General features: G+C 43.3%; 1 protein-coding gene across 8 annotated transcripts in view; it reads left to right on the top strand.

Moving 5' to 3' along the window:
- Nucleotides 1-21786, top strand: part of KCNIP4 (potassium voltage-gated channel interacting protein 4) — a 286864-nt gene that overhangs the window by 235277 nt on the left and 29801 nt on the right. For 7 of the 8 annotated variants that reach the window (XM_028742920.2, XM_028742921.2, XM_028742925.2 and 4 more), the window contains exon 2: nt 17237-17361. In XM_028742920.2, coding sequence (XP_028598753.1) covers nt 17237-17361 — 125 coding nt within the window. Of the gene's footprint in view, nt 1-5512; nt 5615-17236; nt 17362-21786 lie in introns of all 8 variants that reach the window. The other variant, XM_077934429.1, reaches the window with a different exon arrangement.

The raw sequence follows: 21786 nt of genomic DNA, 5'->3' as shown, positions 1-21786 counted from the left end.
ATGGGCATGTTTGTCATATAACAGCTGCCCCCCCATTAAGTAAATAAATAAAAAATACTTAACTTAAATGACCAATTCCATCACAGATGGCTCGGTTCTGCCCCCACAACATAAACCCTGACCCCGCAACATAAATCTTGGCTATGCCCATGGTTCCTAGACTAGCAGTTACCCTCACAGAAATGCAAAATAAAAAGAAGTAGCATCCAAGTGAAATGATAGGACTTTATCGAAATATAAATGTGCATAGGGGCAGCCTCAAAAATAAGGAGGAGGCTACAAGAAACCACACCCAAAGCAATGTTTTTATACTCTTCAAGATGACACATGCCATTTCTATTCACCAAAGAATCACAGCAATCTTAATTGTTGCAATCCAAAGTCATCTTCCTGAACCAAATCTTTTAGCTCATCATGTTACTATGTGATCACATACAACAGTTTTACAGTGTCTTTCTTTCTTAAGACTTTGACTAATTTTCCTTTTCATTAAATGAATCCCAATAATATCCAATATTGATCACAATTGCCATACTTAGCAGATTCTCTTTTCATGCGTACAACGGCCACCATAGAGTCTAACAATCTATTCTTTTCAGTTTTCTGGAATGTGCATTCACTGTGTACAGTACCTAAAAGCAACTAGCTCTGTACAATAAAAGGCCTTTTCAGTTTAGCTAGGCCATAGGTTCAAAACAAATGGAATCATCAAAATAACATAGTTTTATGAAATTGTTATTTTCACCAACAATTACATCGCAACTGAAAAGAGGGGCAGCCTTAAAGCACCCCGGATTTCATAAGGCTGTAGAAGAAAGAGGCAACTTTCTACAAACTAGAGAATTCAGACTTGAAACTCTCTGGAAATATGTGAAGAATTGACCAATTTTCATGCACAAAAATGTTCATATCAAAAATCGCTTGCTTGCCCTCACTGCTTCAATCATCAGTAGCTATTTTATAATGCTTATCCAATTCACAGGAGGCACAATGATTCCAAAGGAACATTAGTTTTCTACTTGGTCTGGGATTCTTTTGCAGATGTGGTCTAAGATGCCATAATTCAAAGTTGTGGCATAGAAGGAGAAAGGGACTGTAAATTATGTCTGTTCAAATGCTTTTACTGAGCAAACAAATGGAAAGGATGAAATGGAAGAGGGCAAAGGCTGCAGAAGGGAAAAAAGACAGTTGTGTGTGCAACCGAGAGATACGTTTTGCCCTGAAATAAAAGAACTAACCGCTACTACTTTGATTACTCATTGGTCTCATAATTCATGTTACATCATCCTTTTCTCTTGCACTGTTGAATGAAACAGTGTCCTTGATTGTTTGATAGAAACAACATAAAATATGAAAAACGACCACCAGTTTACACTATTATTCTAAACTGGAGGCATGAAAATAGAATAGCTAAGATTTTGGATTGACTCACTGTTCTCACAAGATAAATGTGCTCCTTTTGCTTTTATATTTGTTCCGCCTTCAACTCTCAAAGTTTCTCTATTTTCTGGTGTTTTGCTTCCGCTAGCACAAGGCAATTCATGAGAATGCATGGCTGCCACCAAAATCACCACTCGCCTTCTCTTGCTTAGCAATATCTAGTAAAACATTCTCCATACTGTGACACTGCAAATATCCCTTCTTTCAGCTGTAAAAGGATTGTAAGGTTAAATGGTGTTTGGTTCCGGATACAGCAGAGTTTTAAAGGCAAGACAGATTTGTATTCTGAGGAAAGGTAATTATGGATTTTAGAAACATAACTGACCGAAAGGCTAGTTTTAGGAGTTCTTCTTTTATGCTGTCTTTCCCCAAATAAAGTTTTGTCAGTGTGTGATCAAAGGAAACCTTTGATTTTCTTATGTAACAGCTTCTGCAACAGCAGCTGCTCCAATCTCTTGGTGACAATTTTTGCAATAATCGAGCTTCTACTCCAGCTGCAACATGTTCACAAGCTTGTGAGCCAATCAGGTTTCATGTGAGTGCTGGCAATATTTAATGGTACAACATTCTTCAGCTGTGAAAAACTAACTGAATGACAACTTATCGAACCAGGCCGTTATAATTGTGCAACCCATTTCTGTGTGCTGCTGAAATGCGTATTCTCTTGAACTCTGTTTAATTGAGGTGATGACAATTGTTGTTGTTTAGTCGTTTAGTCGTGTCCGACTCTTCGTGACCCCATGGACCAGAGCACGCCAGGCACTCCTGTCTTCCACCGCCTCCCACAGTTTGGTCAAACTCATGCTGGTAGCTTCGAGAACACTATCCAAACTTCTCGTCCTCTGTCGTCCCCTTCAACTTGTGCCCTCCATCTTTCCCAACATCAGGGTCTTTTCCAGGGAGTCTTCTCTTCTCATGAGGTGGCCAAAGTATTGGAGTCTCAGCTTCAGGATCTGTCCTTCCAGTGAGCACTCAGGGCTGATTTCCTTCAGAATGGAGAGGTTTGATCTTCTTGCAGTCCATGGGACTCTCAAGAGTCTCCTCCAGCACCATAATTCAAAAGCATCAATTCTTCGGCGATCAGCCTTCTTTATGGTCCAGCTCTCACTTCCATACATCACTACTGGGAAAACCATAGCTTTAACCATACAGACCTTTGTTGGCAAGGTGATGTCTCTGCTTTTTAAGAACAATAGCCATTAACATTTATTGTTGCATTTCTCATCCTGTTTCCTACTATCATTGTGGGGAAGGGAGATGGAAATCCTATCAGTATAAAGGGTTATTCACCTGCCAAAACAATGTTGCTTAAATATATTGGCCTGAGGGGAAACTATCAAGGCCAGACCAGAGGAGGGGGATGTAAGGAAAAAAAGAGGCGAGAGCACATTACTACAATGATTAAAGTAAACTACAGATATGAAAAAAATATACAAACTAGTGACACAATGTGACATTAGTCAGTGTCACCTACGCCCACCCCATTCAGGGCCAACAACACAACTGAGGATCAAGTGACAAGCAAACTTTTTAAAATATTAAATAGAACCAAAACCAAAACCTAACTTACTGTCCCACTCTTGCCATCACTTTCTTTCAATTTCTCATCATTATTTAAAGAACACTAGTGAGTCATCTTCAAATGATTTAGAGAAGCCGTCACGGTTTCTGATTTGATCCTGGAATGTCCCACTTTTCCTTAGGATGCAGTGGCGTAGCGTGGGTTGTCAGCACCCGGGGCAAGGCAAGTAATTTGCGCCCCCTAACCCGTGGATTTGCGCCCCCTAACCTGTGGATTTGCCCTAACCCCAGATGTTGCGCCCGGTGCGGCCGGCCCCCCCTGCACCCCCCACGCTACGCCACTGTTAGGATGTCCCTGTTTTCAGTGGGAAAGTGTTGGAGGGTATGGAGTTATCTGACCCTCAAGCTGTCTGAAGGCAATCCTGTATAGAGATTTTTTTTTAAAAAAAAAAGTTTAATGTTTTATATGTTTTTATATATGTTGAAAGCTGCCCAGAGTGGCTGGGGTAAGCCAGTAAGATGTGTGGTGTATAAATAGTAAAATTATCATTATGGAATAGGGCATGGGTAGGCAAACTAAGGCCTGGGGGCCGGATCTGGCCCAGTTGCCTCCTAAATCTGGCCCGCAGACAGTCCGGGAATCAGCGTGTTTTTACATGAGTATAATGTGTCCTTTTATTTAAAATGCATCTCTGGGTTATTTGTGGGGCATAGGAATTCGTTCATTCCCCCCCCCCCCCCCGGAGAAAAAAAATATAGTCAGAGGGACAGTGGACCGGCCCCCTGCTGAAAAAGTTTGCTGACCTCTGGAATAGGGCATCCCTGTTTTCATCAGACAAATGTTGGAGGGTGTGCGGAACTGAGTTCTGGCTAAAAAAAAGCCCTGCATGCCACAATTAGGATTTGTAAAAAGCCTCCCAGTAACTGCACTGGAAAGTTTTTTTCAGAAGCAGTTGGAGGGGCCAGGAGCATGACAGCAGCAAGGAAGGTCACTTTAGATATATGTGCATTCACAAGCACCGTGTAGGCATGTGTCATAGTGGTTGGAAACCCATGGCAAACTCTGGCAGCCTGCCTTGCCCCATAAATTTACAGTAACAGTTCCCACTTACTTCTCAATCTTCATGGTAGTTGTCAGGGGTTCAGGGAGAGAGGCACAGATGAGGGAGGAGACTGAGAGCGAGGGGGAAGAATCCAGGAACGAGGAGGAGGAGGATGACAATGACTTGAGGGCTTCCATGAGTCTCTCAAGTGAATCGGAGGATTCCCAAAAGGGGGCGCCCCTGGTCAGGCCAAGGGGAGCCACAGGGGGGACTCGTCAGGAGCAGGGGAGCAGCAGGGAAACCCCGAGTGGGAGTGGGAGATCGGGGCCGGCTTCCCAGCCGGAACGGAGTGAAGAGGGTGGAGTTCCCAGTGTGACACACGGAGCAGAGCAGGAAGCAGAGAGGGGAAGGAGATCGGGGCAAGACGTCCTGCCGGAAGGGGCGGAGAGTAGTACAGAGAGTAGTATAACTGTCAAGAGGAAGGTCAGGGGTAGCGAACGCGCGCCAAGTTCAAATGTGGAGGCGCGCGGAAATGCGGAGAGCCCGGAGGAGGAGCCTGGTCCCAAAGCACGGAGGAGGGGGGAGCAGGCATCTGGGGACTCAGCGTCAGGGGAAAGCAGGAGGGAAGGTACCCAGGGGGGCAGAAAGACCCTGCGGAAAAGAAAGGACAGGAAGAGGTGGACCAGCACAAGCCTCTTAAACTGGTGTAGAGGCGGGACTGATTCAGAGGGGACTTCGGCGGTCTAAGCGTAACAGACGTGGGGCTGCGCGCCTCGGCTGAGGAACAAACAATGTACTTCAATAAAGACTTTTGTATATAAAGTGGACTTGGCGTTGGTCTCTTGTGAGCTGGGACCTGAGGCGGCCCTGACAGTAGTCATCTCCCATCTTTCAGTCATGGTCACCCTATCTTTATAGCAACTGAACTGATCAGTTAAGACTTAGCCTGCACATGAAAACTCCAGCAAGAATTGTCATTATAAGCATGCAGTGATACAGAAAAACCCCAGAGTAGGCTCATATCAAGGAAAGGCAAAAGTACCAGCTGGTTATCACAGTTCCTGTGTGAATGACATGTGCTAAAGTTTGATGCGAACTCAGCAGTAGAGCTTAAAACATCATGGGGGACAACAAAGTGTTTTATATTTGAATCACAATGCAATTAAAGCAATTACAGAGGTGTCTGTCAATATTTTGTCACTTAATCTTTTTTTTAAAAACACCCAGACATCTGGCTCTCTGCAGAGATGAGTTAATAACAGTATTTGCATTTCCTTATTTATTGTGCTGCGATGATCCACTTATAAAAAGAGATAATTTGTACAAAAGCCTCTGGGGCATGGTATAAATGCAAAGAGGTGGATATTTTGTTGTCCTCCGTGTTTCTCGACTGGGAATGTTTGTCTGCTTGCTCCCTGTGCTTCCTCCCTCAATATGCAAATGTTTGATGTGCGGCATGCAAGTTTATTTTAAAGAGATTTTAACAGCCCTGATCATGTATCTTCTAGGTTTCCTCTACACCCAGAGCAGTACCAAACACAGCATTAAAGAGCGACTTATGAAGCTCTTGCCTTGTTCAACTGCCAAAACAACATCTCCTGATATTCAAAGCAAGTTTTTTTTTCCCTTTTCCCATTTCGTGGTTAGATTTGCATGCATCATCAGGTATATTTAAAAAATGATTTTACTAACTTTATTTAAATCAACAACAACCCCTTGATTTAACCTTCTGCTGGATATCTGTTTTACAACCTTGGAGTGTTTGAGAAGATACCATTTCTAAGACTGAATTAACTTCATGGATTCTGCAGTAATGGGCCTCCATGACTTTCAAGAAGCTGGCAGATGGTTGGAGAAGTAGGTTATGAACTGTGTTTTGGGGAAGGCTTGAAAACTTACCAGGTTTATATCTTCCACCAGGGCCAGGGCCTTCTCAGTGATGGCTCCGACCTGGTGGAATGCTCTGTCCCGTGAGACCAGGGCCCTGCAGGATTTAACTTCCTTCCGCAGGGCCTGTAAGACAGAACTATTCTGCCTGGCTTTCAATTTGAATTTAGCCTGATCTTTTATTCCCCTTCCTTCCCTCCCCCTCCCCCTTTTTATGAAGATTACCCACTCTGGGATCCCACAGCTAATTCTCCCCTGGTCTCCTCGCTGGCCCAAATAGGACTAATTTAGCCAGCTAGCCCTGGTGATCATCTAATGTTTATTTGATGGATTTTCCCCCTAAATTGATTTTTGAATTCTGAATTTATTGTTATTCACGTTTTATACTCTATTTTATGCTGCTTTTGTTGCATCAATTAAGTGTTTTGAATTTGTTGTTAGCTGCCCTGAGCCCGGTTTTCTGAACTGGGAAGGGCGGGGTATAAATAAATTGTTGCTGTTGTTGTTGTTGTTACATTTAGAAAAAGAGTTCACTATTAGGATATACTGTAGTCTTGAGATAGCCCAGAGCAAAGATGTTGGCTCTCCATTCATAACTCTCCAAAGGAGCAACATATGTGTAGAACAAACAGCTCCTGTTGTGATCAGTCAGAATAGTGTTTGTAGCAGTAGACGATGGGCAGATGTGCACCAAACATTTAAAGCACATCCAGAGCACATATCAAACAAATGTTTTTCCCAACGAATCCTGGGGACTGTGGTCTTCCCCTCACAGATCTACATTTCTCGACACCCTTAACAAACTACAATTCTCAGGATTTGCTGGGGGGAAGTGATAGGGTTTAAATGTGTGTTGGATGTGCTTCAAATGTATTGAAGGAATGGGTTTCCCATTCTAAAATCTGACTGTGCAGTCAGTCTGAAACGGGCCCCAAAATCCTCATTTATCCTTCTCCAAGGGTGCATTAGCTAAAAACCATTAACTTGAGCACTTGAGCAAATGCATAACAAGAACACAGCTGTATAAACAAAGCTCTCTCCTTTATCAGTCCATAACACCTAATGAACGGCCTTGCCAGTTCCAACGTGGAGCAGGGATGACACATCTGGGTCTTATCTTACATCCTGACCACAATGACGCACAGACCTTTTCAGCCCACCGGGACCAGCGCCAGGAGTACTCTTAGAGTTGGTGACCTTCTTACCCCATGAATACAGGAACAGGATGCCCTTTTATGGTCAAGGATACAAAAACACCCTTTTATGGTCAAGAGTACAGAAACAGGAACACCCTTTTATGGTTTTATGGTTAAGAGTACAGGAGCAGGAACATCTGTGATGTCAACTTACGTGTATAAGCTTACGTGGCTGGATTCCTGGGGAAGGGGGGAGAGGGTATATCCTGGAGGATATATATATATACTGCATGGAATCTCTCATTTCTTTGGACTTGCTGTGAACTGACCATGCAAGTGCCTTCTGCTATTCGGAGAGCAGAAGAAACTCTTTCTCTGAATCAACCTCGGTGTCATTTGACTCCCTCCCTCCCTCCTGGGAGCAACGCAGACCCCACCAGTCGGTAAAGTCTAAGAAGGCTACAGTATGGTGTGGATCTGCTTCATAATAATGGGGGTGCCCATTATCCAGTTTTAGTCTTCTCCCATTTTCTCAGGGGGTTAGTTCTTAAACTGTTCTGGGAGAATGATCCTAGTCTACAATGTTCATATTTTATGATGCTATTGGAAGAATCCATAAAGAAGGCTGATCCCCGAAGAATTTATGCTTTTGAATTCTGGTGCTGGAGGAGACTCTTGAGAGTCCCATGGACTGCAAGAAGATCAAACCTCTCCATTCTGAAGGAAATCAGCCCTGAGTGCTCACTGGAAGGACAGAAGCTGAGGCTCCAGTACTTTGGCCACCTCATGAGAAGAGAAGACTCCTTGGAAAAGACCCTGATGTTGGGAAAGATGGAGGGCACAAGGAGAAGGGGACGACAGAGGACAAGATGGTTGGACAGTGTTCTTGAAGCTACCAGCATGAGTCTGACCAAACTGCGGGAAGCAGTGGAAGACAGGAGTGCCTGGCATGCTCTGGTCCATGGGGTCATGAAGAGTCGGACATGACTAAATGACTAAACAACAACAACATTGGAAGAATATATATTATAAACAGACTGATCCTGCTTCTCCAAACTTTAGGAACTGGACCTTGAAAGAATCACAGCGATTTAGATTTGCATAGTAGCATTTAGAACTCTCTTCTTCTGAGGAAAAGAATTTGCAGGGACCAATTTGCCATTTTGTTGGATGCAAATTGGAAACCCACTTAATCAGTTCTTTCTGGAACCAATTTTTAAGTTACAAATTAGTGGAGCATAAACTTGTCTGTTTAAAAAATGGATTACCTGTGACATTGAGCTTGCATGGCAGCTTCTAGCAAATTTTCACAGGCTGTTTATCCTGACTTGAAAATTGGAGCTTGGAGCCTCTTGAATACTGAATAGCGGAGCTTGCTCCTTCCTTTGTAATCAGAAAAGGGAGATTTAATTTTCAAATGCAAATGAGAAATATTTGAATTGTGCATATTCTACAAAGCCTTTAATTTTTAATTTAGAACATCTTAATATTCACTGTGCTGTGCATAATAATTATTTAAATTTAGAGATGCATATTAATGTATTTACTGAAATTTGCAGCCCACAAATGACTTGCACTCCAGTCCTAACACCTTAGATTCTCTGCATGAATTACATCTAATATCCAGATGGCAGCTTTGTATGTGATCTTTTCTTACTTTAAAGTTATTGGTATCACAGTACATGTGGAGAGAAGTTTTAATCGTCTTTCCATAGCTATGCCCCCTAGCTATTTAAAAATAGGGCCTTTAAAAAAAAATCACAGGGAGAAAGATAAGTTTCTCTTTTTTTGGGGGGGGGAGGGAAGTATGAAACCTCCCCTCCCCACACATTCCTGGCCCAAACTAGATCATGTCCTCTGCACTTTCTTTTGAGTAAGACGTAAACCCATACTTAGCTGCAGGCTACACATTAAGTGTAATGTGTAGTTTGACCTCAGAGAATAAGAGCCAGTGTATATACATCATTTAGTGAACCTGCTCCTGGTGCGTACTATGTGCGTACCAGGGGTGACAGGTAAAAGTGCTGTCCTATGAAACAACCTCCTGGTACTCAGGAAGCTAGCACATGGGGAAGGCGGCTAAGATAGAACCTTCTATCTGACATGCCAAATCTCTCTATGTGGAGATTTTTAAATATGAGGGATGTGATCCCCCACTTGCAATCTGAAATGGTACCGCCCAGGAGCATTTTTTACTATGTGATTGTGCATTATATGCAGATTAGCTCTCAGTCACTGAAATCATCAGGCCTAAGCTTGTCTTAACTCAACACTTGATTGTGGTCCCTTGGATATAAGCTCCATTGACCTGTGTGGCGGGACTTCCTTGCACGTATATATATATTTGATTAGGTAAAGGTAAAGGGACCCCTGACCATTAGGTCCTGTTGTGGCCGACTCTGGGGTTGCGGCACTCATCTCGCTTTATTGGCTGAGGGAGCCGGCATACAGCTTCCGGGTCATGTGGCCAGCATGACTAAGCCACTTCTGGCAAACCAGAGCAGCACACGGAAACGCCCTTTACCTTCCCACCAGAGCAGTACCTATTTATCTACTTGCACTTGACGTGCTTTCAAACTGCTAGGTTGGCAGGAACCGCCGACCTTCAGATCTGCAAGTCCTAGGCTCTGTGGTTTAACCCACAGTGCCACCCACGTCCCTTATTTGATTAGGACTGAAGCTTAATTGCATAGTGGAAACGAAGGAGCTCCGTAAATGTTCATGAGACCAGTGGGCTAGATCTGGAGGAAGCCACTTGCAAAACACAGCCTCATTTGTCAATGCTTAAGTAGCGGGGAGAAATAGAAGTTCCAGGCTTCTGCAGTCGCTGCAGATTGGGGTCAATTAAACTTTCAGAGAAAAGTGGAAACGAGTATAAAAGGTGGATAATTGTACAGACAGACAAGTGCCCTTTGGAGAGATGTTGCTGTCGGCTGCTGCCACAGCTTCAGAGTGGCGTTTTAAATTTCGTGTGCCACAGCATAGCAGAGTCACTGGCGTTTTAGTAAATGTGACATTAGCGCTCTAGAAGTTAGTGCCAAACTGATGCTAAATGTGTCATTGGAAAGTATGGCAGGGTTCTTCCTGCCGACTCCCTTAAATTGTGCATTTACACACACACTCACACACTTTACATTGGGACCACAGCTGGGACAAGAAAGGTTAAACTTCCCTTCCCCACCTGTGATCTCAATGGAACTCAACCCCACACACCTGGTGCTCTTGTTAGCCTAATTTTAGCAGCAGCCTTCATTTTCTTTGTGCAAGGAATGGAGGATAATTTGACCAAGTGGCTTCCCACCTGAGAGAGCTTCACTATTTCTTTAGGAGAACAAAGCCATGCCCCATTAAAACCAGGGCAATGTGTTGGTTATGAATATCATCTGTTACTGTCAATGGGAATTCAGTTGGATGAGGGCCTAAAGTGTTGATTTGACATAATTGAGTTGCTTTAATTGGGAATGGGTTTCATGAAACTGGACAAAAAGTCTGCTGAAATGCTGGCTTGCTGTTCCACATGATACCAAGTAAGTCATTATCCTTGTTTTTGTTACACTGCTATGTTGGCTCAGATTTCTATAGAGGAATCAGCCATTACCTGAAAACAAAAGGTAGCAGATTTATTGATGTTTTTGTCCCTGGGTTCTTTTATTAAAAAATACATCCTGTGAATTATGCTTTTTCATTTCCGCTTAAATATATTGCTGGCATCGGGGGGGAGGGGGGAGACACACCATAAGAAAAGAAAAATAGATGCAACGATTGTGATGTGAAGACTTCTGGGGTACATTCATTTCTGAGCTATGCAATGTTGAATTCCTCAATGGAAAAGCATTAAGCAAATGTTCTTGATAGTTAGCTGGGAGCTCAAATACATTACAGGATGCAGAAGGGTCTAACCTTGAAAAAGGTAGGCATTAACTGAATGGGCAACAGTATAAGTCATGGGTAGGCAAACTAAGGCCCGGGGTTCGGATCCGGCCCATTTGCCTTCTAAATCCAGCCCGTGGATGGTCCGGGAATCAGCATGAGTAGAATGTGTGCTTTTATTTAAAATGCATCTCTGGGTTATTTGTGGGGCATAGGAATTCATTCATTCTTTTTCAAAATATAGTCTGGCCCCCCACAAGGTCTGAGGGACAGTGGACCGGCCCCCTGCTGAAAAAATTTGCTGACCCCTGGTATAAGTGATAGTCATGGATTAGGGCATAGCTGTCAACTTTTCCCTTTTCTTGCAAGGAATCCTATTCGGAATAAGGGAATTTCCCTCAAAAAAAGGAAAACATTGACAGCTATGGACTGGGGTGGGGGGGGGGGGGAGAGATTCAGGTGTCAGATCAAGCAGGCAAAACAGGGTTTAAGGCACACAACACACTCCTGCCTGATAAATGTGCCAGCTTCTTAACTTATGGCTTACTCAGGGAGGAATTTCATGTGATAAATCCCCCCACTTACTTTCTTATTATGTAAAGCAATGGGGGGGGGTGGAGAGAATTTGTTTAACCCTTTCTTTCCTAGCTATTTGTCTATTCAAAACAGTGTGCGCGCGCACACACCTCCACTCTGTTTTTCATCCCAACGGATAAAAGGGAGTTTTGCCTGGGTTGTGTTTTTTTTACTTCTTTGGGGGAGAAGCAACTTTCAGAGAGGAAATACCGTATTTTTCGCTCCATAAGACGCACTTCTTTCCTCTTAAAATCTAAGGGGAAATGTCTGTATGTTTTATGGAGTGAATGTGTGGTCCCTGGGGCTGGGGGGGGGGGGAGCCAGGCTTCCGCCACTGCCAGCCCCACAAGCTCCTGAGCAGCTCTGGGGTAGCCCACGAATCCTCCGCAGGGCAGCGGGGAGCCTTCATCCCACTGCCTTGAGGAGGCTTCGCGCGGCTATCCCTGGCTTCTGCGGGAGGTGGGGGAAGGCACAGAACGAGGCTCTCTCACTTCCCCCACCTCCAGCAAAAGCCCCCAAAAGCCTCATATTTTTTTTCCTTGAATCCCCCCCCCAAAAGTTGTTGTTGTTGTTTAGTCATTTAGTCGTGTCCGACTCTTCGTGACCCCATGGACTAGAGCACACCAGGCACTTCTGTCTTCCACTGTCTCCTGCAGTTTGGTCAAACTCATGCTGGTAGCTTCAAGAACACTGTCCAACCATCTCATCCTCTGTTGTCCCCTTCACCTTGTGCCCTCCATCTTTCCCAACATCAGGGTCTTTTCCAGGGACTCTTCTCTTCTCATGAGGTGGCCAAAGTATTGGAGCTTCAGCTTTAGGATCTGTCCTTCCAGTGAGCACTCAGGGCTGATTTCCTTCAGAATGGATAGGTTTCATCTTCTTGCAGTCCATGGGACTCTCAAGAGTCTCCTCAAGTAGGTGCGCCTTATGGTCAGGTGCGCCTTATGGAGCGAAAAATAGGGTGACACCTACTGTACCCGAAGCCCTCTGCACCAGCTTTACATGACAAAAGCAAGCCAGGATAGGGGTGTGCATTGTAAGGCAGTGCTGAAAAAGTATACTGAGCAGGGCTTTTTTTCAGCCGGAGCACACGGGATCTTAGCTCCAGCACCTTTCAGGTGGTCATCATTGCCATTCTAAGAGAACAAGGGTGACCTCCAACACCTCTTTTTTTCCTTCTGATTTGGAGCATATTTAAGAATGTTTTCTCTTGCTCCGGTAGGTAGGACTCAAACCAATGGATTGAAGTTTCAAAAAAGGAGATTCCGACTAAACACCAGGAAGAGCTTTCTGGTGGTAAGAAGTGTTTGGTGGTGGAACAGACTCCCTCAGAAGGTGGTGGATTCTCCTTCCTTGAAGGTTTCTAAGCAGAGGTTGGGTGGCCATCTGTCTTGGATGCTTTGGTTGAGATCCCTGCATTGGCAGGGGATTAGATTAGATCAGGCTTCCTCAAACTCGGCCCTCCAGATGTCTTGAGACTACAATTCCCATCATCCCTGACCACCGGTCCTGCTAGCTAGGGATCATGGGAGTTGTAGGCCAAAAACATGTGGAGGGCCGAGTTTGAGGAAGCCTGGACTAGAGGACCCGTAGAGACCCTTCCAATACTACGATTCTATGATTCTCTGTTTCCAGAGCATACAGATTCTCAAAATTATTTCTACTTCCATGGAATGCGCTGTCATTAAATTCTCAGTTTTATACATACTTGAGAGTAAGCCCCATAGACTCAAGCTATAAATGGCCCACTGCCATTTTGTTTTAGCTGCACCAGGCACCCCCCAAACGTAGCCCTCCAGATGTTTTGGGACTACAATTTCCATCATCCCTGACCACTGGTCCTGTTAGCTAGGGATGATGGGAGTTGTAGTCCCAAAACATCTGGAGGGCTACGTTTGGGGGGTGCCTGATCTACACTGACTGTTCTAAGAGGATGAGGAACAACTAGTTGTGTGTTATTCCTAGTGCTTTTAATGATTCTTGTAGTGTTCAATAGGCACTTATTATCATCATTGCCATCTGTTTCTGTTAATTGAGATTAGCTGGAAAGCTCTAGTAAACGTCCCATTGCCTCCTCAGACCACCATCTTTTTGATGTTTTGATACTGAGGGCTGTGTCCAACTAAGTGTTGCTCGGAGTTGTTGCTGTTTTTTAGTCGTTTAGTCGTGTCTGACTCTTCGTGACCCCATGGACCAGAGCACGCCAGGCACTCCTATGTTCCACTACCTCCCGCAGTTTGGTCAAACTCATGCTGGTAGCTTCGAGAACACTGTCCAACCATCTCGTCCTCTGTCGTCCCCTTCTCCTTGTGCCCTCCATCTAACATCAGGGTCTTTTCCAGGGAGTCTTCTCTTCTCATGAGGTGGCCAAAGTACTGGAGCCTCAGCTTCTGTCCTTCCAGTGAGCACTCAGGGCTGATTTCCTTAAGAATTGAGAGGTTTGGTCTTCTTGCAGTCCATGGGACTCTCGAGTCTCCTCCAGCACCATAATTCAAAAGCATCAATTCTTCGGCGATCAGCCTTCTTTATGGTCCAGCTCTCACTTCCATACTCGGAGTTGCTCAGAGTAGACCCATTGAAATTAAGGGACCTGTGTTAATAATGTTCATTAAATTCAATGGGCCTGTTCTGAGTATGACAGCTACAACCCAGTGACCCAGATACTGTAACGGAATTCTCCATAGCTGAATTCTGCCACATCGTGGTTTGTTTGCTTTTCAGACCAGAGTCAGTTCATAATGGTTGTTCAGCAATAGCAGTGAAAGTCTGATCAGCTCTATCGTCTAAAGCAGCCTTTCTCAACCTGTGGGTCCCCAGATGTTGTTGAACTACAACTCCCATCACCCCTAGCTAGCAAGGCCAGAGCTCAGTGATGATGGGAGTTGTAGTCCAACAACATCTGGGGACCCACAGGTTGAGAAACGCTGATCTAAAGTGATCCTTGCACTGGTGTTTCAGCTTTTCCATAAGCAGAATAAAACGATGTGAGATACCAATTGTTAGGACTGCATTTGATCCTGTCATCCTACCTTCTTTGCCTTTTTCATCCTTGGAGGTTTAAGCTTTTCAACGAGACATTTCTTAGCTGGCTCTGTAAATTATCTTGCTTTTCATTCAACTCTGAGGTTTATAACTGACTGATTCACACACGCAGTGATGGGAGGTGATATGAATGCTGGTTTGTGGTGGCACATCGCTTGACGTTGCAGTCATCAAATGATAAACATGTTGAACCAGGCCTAGGATTTTAGCTAATTTATAGCCAAATCCCATTCGGGTTTACTCACAAATATATCCCAGTGAGTCTAGTAAACATTAGAGTCTAGGATTTCTTTCCTGGTAACCATACTTAGTGATAAGAACTTATTTTTGAGTACACACATTGGATACAATGGACAAGGGTCCTACCAGAAGTTTTTTTAATTACACATTGATGATTATTTGTGCTGCTGATTCTTTCAGGGTGGTTATACACAATCCCACTTACAATATTAATTGTAGCTGAAAATGTTTTATAGTGGTTATACTGCTTCATTTCCAACCAGCACATCCTGTAACTTCCTGCTTAAATACCACAACTTTTCAAACTTCAAATATTCTGGATATATATATATGTATATATGCACTGTAATGTGCATCAGTACCAGACATCAGTAATGTGGTAGCATTTGCAGAACAACTAATAAAGCAGAATAAATCTACCCCTAATTTCACTAGTACTGTCTCAAGAACCTGTTGCAGCATATATTTGCAATAAAACACAAATGTGCATGAGTTAAATGTAACTCATTTAACAAATGTAAATGAGTTAAAATCCAGGTGTTCTTTTTTTAAAAAAAAAGCAAAAAACTTTAAATCAGTGCATCTCAAACTTTTTGTGATGGCAGAAGTCTTCACTTCAAACAAAACTTCAGTGGCATCCTTGAAGTTAAATATTCTATTTTACTGTGGGGGGTTTTGGGGGGGAAGGTGGAGGGGGGAGTTAATTACTGAGAGAGAGAGAGAGAGAGAGAGAGAGAAAGAGAGAGAGAGAGAGAGAGAGAGAGAGAGAGAGAGAGAGAGAGAGGGATGGCCAACCAGAGCTGCAACTTTTTAAAGCTGAGATTTTGAAAAACATTGCTGTCAGTCTTCTGATCTCTTCTGATGGCACAAGCCTTCATTTGGAGCTTGTCTACATTTGGACATTATTTAGCTTCTCTCCCCCCACCCCCACATTCTAATTAGACTGGAGTATTCCACACTCGGTATAGGAGGAGTCTTTATTGTTTGTTCCCTTCTGTGTTTGCCCCTGCCTTCTCATTAGTTGATTCTGTTATGCCTATTAAGTATTGACAGGGCATGTGCACAGATAGTTGTGTGCACACATTGGTTTTTTGCTTTTTTAAAAAAAAAACAAAACTCCTGCTCATGAAGTGTCCAAAAGCACATGGTCAGGCAATAAAAACAAAATAACAACATTGGGTAGCTATAACTAATTCTTTCCAGTAGTAGAATCTCAGGTGAGATACCCACACAGTGGAATTCGCTCCCAGTAACAGGCTCCACACAAAAGCAGAGAAAGATTCAGATAGTTTACTGTTACAGAAGATAAGGCTCAGCAGTTCTGGATGTGAATATATACAGCTTGCAAGCTGTATATCACCCTGGTTAAATTAGCCAAAATGTATAAATTGAGTAATAAAGCCTGTTAGAAATGCAAAGCAAAAGATGGGGATCTCTACCACATGTGGTGAGAGTGTGAAAAGATGAAAAAGTTTTGGGATTTAATATATAATGAACTGAAGAAACTTCTTAAGTATACATTCCCGAAAAAAAGGAAGCTTTCTTATTAGGGATTGTAGGGGGGGAAGTAAAAAAGGATTATTCCAATATGCTACTGCAGCAGCTAGAATACTTGTGGCTCAAAAATGGAAATTACAGGAGACCCCAACAATAATGGAATGGCAGGCCAAATTTTTTGAGTATACAGAATTAGCTAAAATGACTTACAGAATTCGAGACCAAAAAGGGACAAAGTTTGAAGAAGAGTGGGGTAAATTTGTGGCATATATAAGAACTAACTGTAGAAGTTTAAAAACTATAGCAGGGTTAACATAAATCCTGTGATGTGTATAGAAGGTGAATAAGAATCTACAAGAGAAGATATACATTAAGAAAACCGAAGCGGGAAGGAAGGAAGTCTGGGCGTGAATATACGCAGTGTAAATAAAACGACATAAAATGATGACTGTAAAATATTGTTTTATTTTGTTTTATTTTTGTTTGTGAAAAACTCAATAAAAAGTATTGAGCTTGCAAGCTTTGGCAGATACAGATATATATAGATACAAGTACAAAGTAGCTCCATTGGTCTAAATAAGTTGAGCAATTCAAGATGTGACACCAACAGACAGGCAGATACTACTGCGCTGATATGCATTAATTACAGATATAGTTGGGGCACTGGGCCGTTACCATAGCAACTGGCTTTGCTAACTTTGCACCTGCAATTAGCCCATCCATGGGATGATTTGCGCTCATGAAGGAAATCAACCCCTTCTCATGCCCAGTTACTCCTACAATTTTATAGCTGTTCCAGATAAACAAAGAGCTCTACTTACTGTTAAGTGAGTCGCCCCTTTACCAAAAGCAATCCCATAAAGATATTCTTTGTCAACTGTCAGACCCCCTTTGCCTCATTTTCCACATCCTTTATGCACGGGAGATCAGTTCCCAAGTAATGGGTTGTTTTCTTCTGACTTCTCCTTCTGTTTGGTCTCACAGACAGCGTAGAAGATGAAATGGAAATGGCCACTGTTCGGCATCGACCCGAAGCCCTCGAACTGCTGGAAGCACAGAGCAGATTCACAAAGAAGGAGCTTCAGATTCTGTACAGAGGGTTCAAAAACGTAAGTGGTCCTGGTTGACCTTGCAGAAGGGGTCACCCATCTCCTGATGTGAACTTGCTGCTACTTGAGTACACAGGTCAGCCATGCTATCACAGATTATCCATGCCACGTATAATTAGGCCAAAAACAGATGCCCAGCGAAGAAATGGAAGAACAATATTGTGGGGAGGAGAGAGTGTTTAAGCACAGGACTGTCTCCAATAGTGCCAAGCTATCTGAGCCTATCCACTGCCATTTCTGGGTATCGCTAACTGAGAGAACAATGCACATTTTGAAATTGGGTTGGAGGTATACATAGTGGACGAGCTATGGATGTGTTGTAATAAGTGTGTGATTTGCATAGGGTAATAATTTAAAATTTACACGGTAGGAACTAATGTACAAAGAAGGGGAAATAATGAAAAAGAATTGAAGAGCTCCAAATTGCCTGATAAGTAAATAGCTACTGAGAGGAGCTGTGCTAGAGTTGAGTAATGCCAAAGCTTGAGTAATTTGGAGAATTCTTTTTTTTAAAAAAAATAGTTTTTACATTGTAATTGAAAAATAGATTTAATAGGGTCTTCAACACCACAGGCTTTCGAGGCTGCCTCCAGCGATGTTCAGCTTCCCAGTCTTCAGTACCATTGCTGATGAATCATTGCCAAGCCGCCATCACAGCAGGGGAGCGCCATTTTGTAGCTGGCTTTCCTGTCATCTCCATTTGCTGCAAAATGAAACTGTGATTGCCGCAGTCATTAACCTTTCAAGCCAATGGCGCTGTGGTGCGCCTTGTACAAGTGGCACTTCACAGTAAATTGCCCAGACTATCAAGCAGCCGCTCTCGGCATGCCGCCTTTCTTTCTCTTTGGGCCATTGATAATTTTCGTGCAAGTTTTCCTTTTTCCTTTTTTTTTGAAACAGCTTTTATATTTCCACACACTTCCCTCCCCCAAGTACATGTTAAATAGTTAGGACCCTTCCAACAAATTAAACCTTTCATTTTTCTTCTTAGTAGCATGGTCACTTCTAGAGCACACTGCCTTATCCTTTCAACACTGTAAATATCTATGGTTTGCAGAATGAAAGCTACAGTGGAACCTCGGTTTTCGAGCGTCTTGCAAGCCAAACGTTTCAGAAACCGAACGCTGAAAACCCGGAAGTAATTGCTTCAATTTCCAAACGTGCCCCGGGAGTTGAACGACTTCTGAGGCGCGTTTCTCAATTTTGTCAATTGAATTCTCTGACTGCCCATTGCGCCTTGGTTGTCACATGTTTTAGAAGTCGAATAGTCTTACAGAGTAGATTACAGAGTGGATTACAACTGAGGTTCTACTGTACATACCTGTTTTTGTCCATAAGTGTCCATAAGTCCATAAGTGTCCTGGGTGTGTTCAAAATGTTACCACATTTTTAATCAGAATATAAAGCGGGCAACCTTGTTCAGGGAATTTTTTAGTGTGTGATGTTGTATTGTGCTGGGGCAACTCAGCCAGATGGACGAAATAATGATAATGATAATAATGATGATGATGATAATAATAATAATAATAATAATAATAATAATACAGTCATATCTTAGGTTGAGGATGGGTGGCGCTGTGGGTAAAAGCCTCAGCGCCTAGGGCTTGCCGATTGAAAGGTCGGCGGTTCGAATCCCCGCAGCGGGGTGCGCTCCCGTTGCTCAGTCCCAGCGCCTGCCAACCTAGCAGTTCGAAAGCACCTTTGGGTGCAAGTAGATAAATAGGGACCGCTTACTGGCGGGAAGGTAAACGGCGTTTCCGTGTGCTGCGCTGGCTCGCCAGATGCAGCTTTGTCACGCTGGCCACGTGACCCGGAAGTGTCTTCGGACAGCGCTGGCCCCCGGCCTCTTGAGTGAGATGGGCGCACAACCCTAGAGTCTGTCAAGACTGGCCCGTACGGGCAGGGGTACCTTTACCTTTTTATCTTAGGTTGAAAGAGCTTTGGGATAAGTATTTTCGGGTAGCGCGCTGCGGCGACCCGGAAGTAACGGAGCATGTTACAGACGGTCAAAATGACGTCACGCGCATACGCAGAAGCGGCAAATGGCAATCCGTGCATGGGCAGATGCGTGGACATGGGTTGCGTTCACTTCTGGATGCAAACGGGGCTCCGGAACAGATCCCGTTTGCATCCAGAGGTACCACTGTAATAATAATAATAATAATAATAATAATAATAATAATAATAATAATACTACAGCAAGTGCAATTTGAAGTACATCAGGAGAGAATGGTTCCATTTAGCTTCTTCCTGAGCCTGACTTTCAAATCGTAATGCACATGCATGTTTCCAAGCTGAAATAGTGCTTAGAGGTGTACTTTTCAGCAGAAAAGTTTCATGCAAGTGGGTACACACACATGTCCTCACACATCCAATTTCAAAACGGAAGTGGCAAACCCAGAGGGAATTCAAAAGTTAGACATGACAGCTTTAGAGTTTCCCTGTCTCAATTTAGGAAATTCTGCAGTTGGCTGATGGGTACACATAGGTTTATAGACTTGCCCCCCCCCTTTTTGTTAATGAAATATTTTTATTAAAGTTTTGTTGGGTTACAAAGCTATGCACAATGTCTCTTTTTTCAAGTTACATTTTCCATAGGTCAGTTTCATTTGTTGAGACATTAGGGTTGCATTAGGAAGAAAAAGGGGGAAGAGGTGGAGGAGGGAAAGACGAGTGTGGATGGGGTCAGGAGGCGATGTTTCTGTTTTGCTTAATGTATGTGTGGGGTTTTGTGTCAGTGTCGCTTGTGTGGGTTCTCTTTGCTGTTCACTTGTGTTCCTTTGGTGGTGAGAGAAATTGGGGTTGGCCTAGGGTGCGGTTGCTTGTTTGTGATTGGCTGTGGTGAACTTTGTTTTCGTGTGTGAGTGTGGTGGGAGACTTGCAGTTTTGACCTATTTTATAATAGCTAGCCTTACCCGGGGCAGAATGTTGATAATGAAAATAACTTGGTGAGAACTAATGTTTCACTGGAAAAAAGCATAGGCAGCCATGTTGACCTATAAGATAATGTCAGAAATCCATATTAGGACACCTTTACTTGGCCAAGCAAAATGTCCCAAAATCAAGTTTTGCATTCCCCAGAGCTAGGTATTAAGATATAATGAAAGGTTTGAGTATTGTTAAATCTTCTTAATACTAACTTACATTGTCCTGAAGGTGGCAATACTTACATCTCTTAGAGGGCATCCCAGGAATTCTAGGAATCATCAGATCTCCCTTCTACAAGGATAGGAGCTCTAAAGTAAGATGAGATAAAATGAAGTCATTCTAGGGGCATGTCAAGGATGTGCCAGGAGACTGTGAATCTGCAGAATCCCCAGACCTTCCATTCCCCTGACACATGCCTAGAAAGGGGACAAATTGTGCTAGTCGTTGATTCCAATAAGAAGGAAATGTTTTTAAAAACCCAAAGCGTGAAACAAAAAGGAGGGGAAATGCTCCACGACGGACACACCCAATGACGACAGTGTCCAGCATTGCTTTGGGAAAGACTCTTCATCTGCCTTCGGTTCTTTTTGGACTGCTCCTCTAGTCTCTGTTTCATTCCATCTTCATCTAAAATGATGACATAGCAATTGGGAGAAGTAGCTAATGGCCACAAACCAAAAGAGTTAAGCATGTTTGAGCCTATTGGTTTCACTGGATTTAAGAGCCAGTGTGGTGTAGTGGTTAAGAGCAGTAGACTTGTAATCTGGTGAACCAGGTTCGCGTCTCCGCTCCTCCACATGCAGCTGCTGGGTGACCTTGGGCCAGTCACACTTCTCTGAAGTCTCTCAGCCCCGCTCACCTCACAGAGTGTCTGTTGTGGAGGAGGAAGGGAAAGGAGAATGTTAGCCGCTTTGAGACTCCTTAGGGTAGTGATAAAGCGGGATATCAAATCCAAACTCTTCTTCTTCTTCTTCTTCTTCTTCTTAAGCAGACATATAAACAGATTATAGCCAATACATATAGTGTAAATCTGTGATTACTTGGCAATGCAGCTCTTGCAAACTCAAAGACTGAAAATTGATCACACTTCTGTGAAGAAAGTTGTTTTTTCATCGTACGGTTACTGAGGTGCAATAAATACCACTGCTTGCCGTGAACATTCGCACAATTGCAGCCAGAAGAATGCTGTTACTTGAAATGCTTTTTATAAATATTCGCAATGAAAAGGGTGAGCAGTGGCATACTGTGACTGGCTCTGGCCAAATTTCTACACTGGAATGGGTTTTCTTAATTCTTATGATACTTCTTTGTGGGGGGAAATGTATATATGGTAGTATAGCTCACTCGTGTGGGGTAATAAAAGAATTGGCTGGATCCCTAGATCCAAAATAGGGCACTAAACACACACAAGCAAAGTTTAAAAGTCACAAGCAACAGTGTAGCATGGGGATTTAGGTTGTTAAACCTTTTAATATCCAGTTTAGTCCACTACCACAG

Source organism: Podarcis muralis, chromosome 9 (assembly GCF_964188315.1).
Source record: "Podarcis muralis chromosome 9, rPodMur119.hap1.1, whole genome shotgun sequence".
Taxonomy (NCBI): Eukaryota; Metazoa; Chordata; class Lepidosauria; order Squamata; family Lacertidae; genus Podarcis; species Podarcis muralis.
Note: the sequence above shows the minus strand (reverse complement) of the source record. Positions and strands in the feature narration are given on the sequence as shown.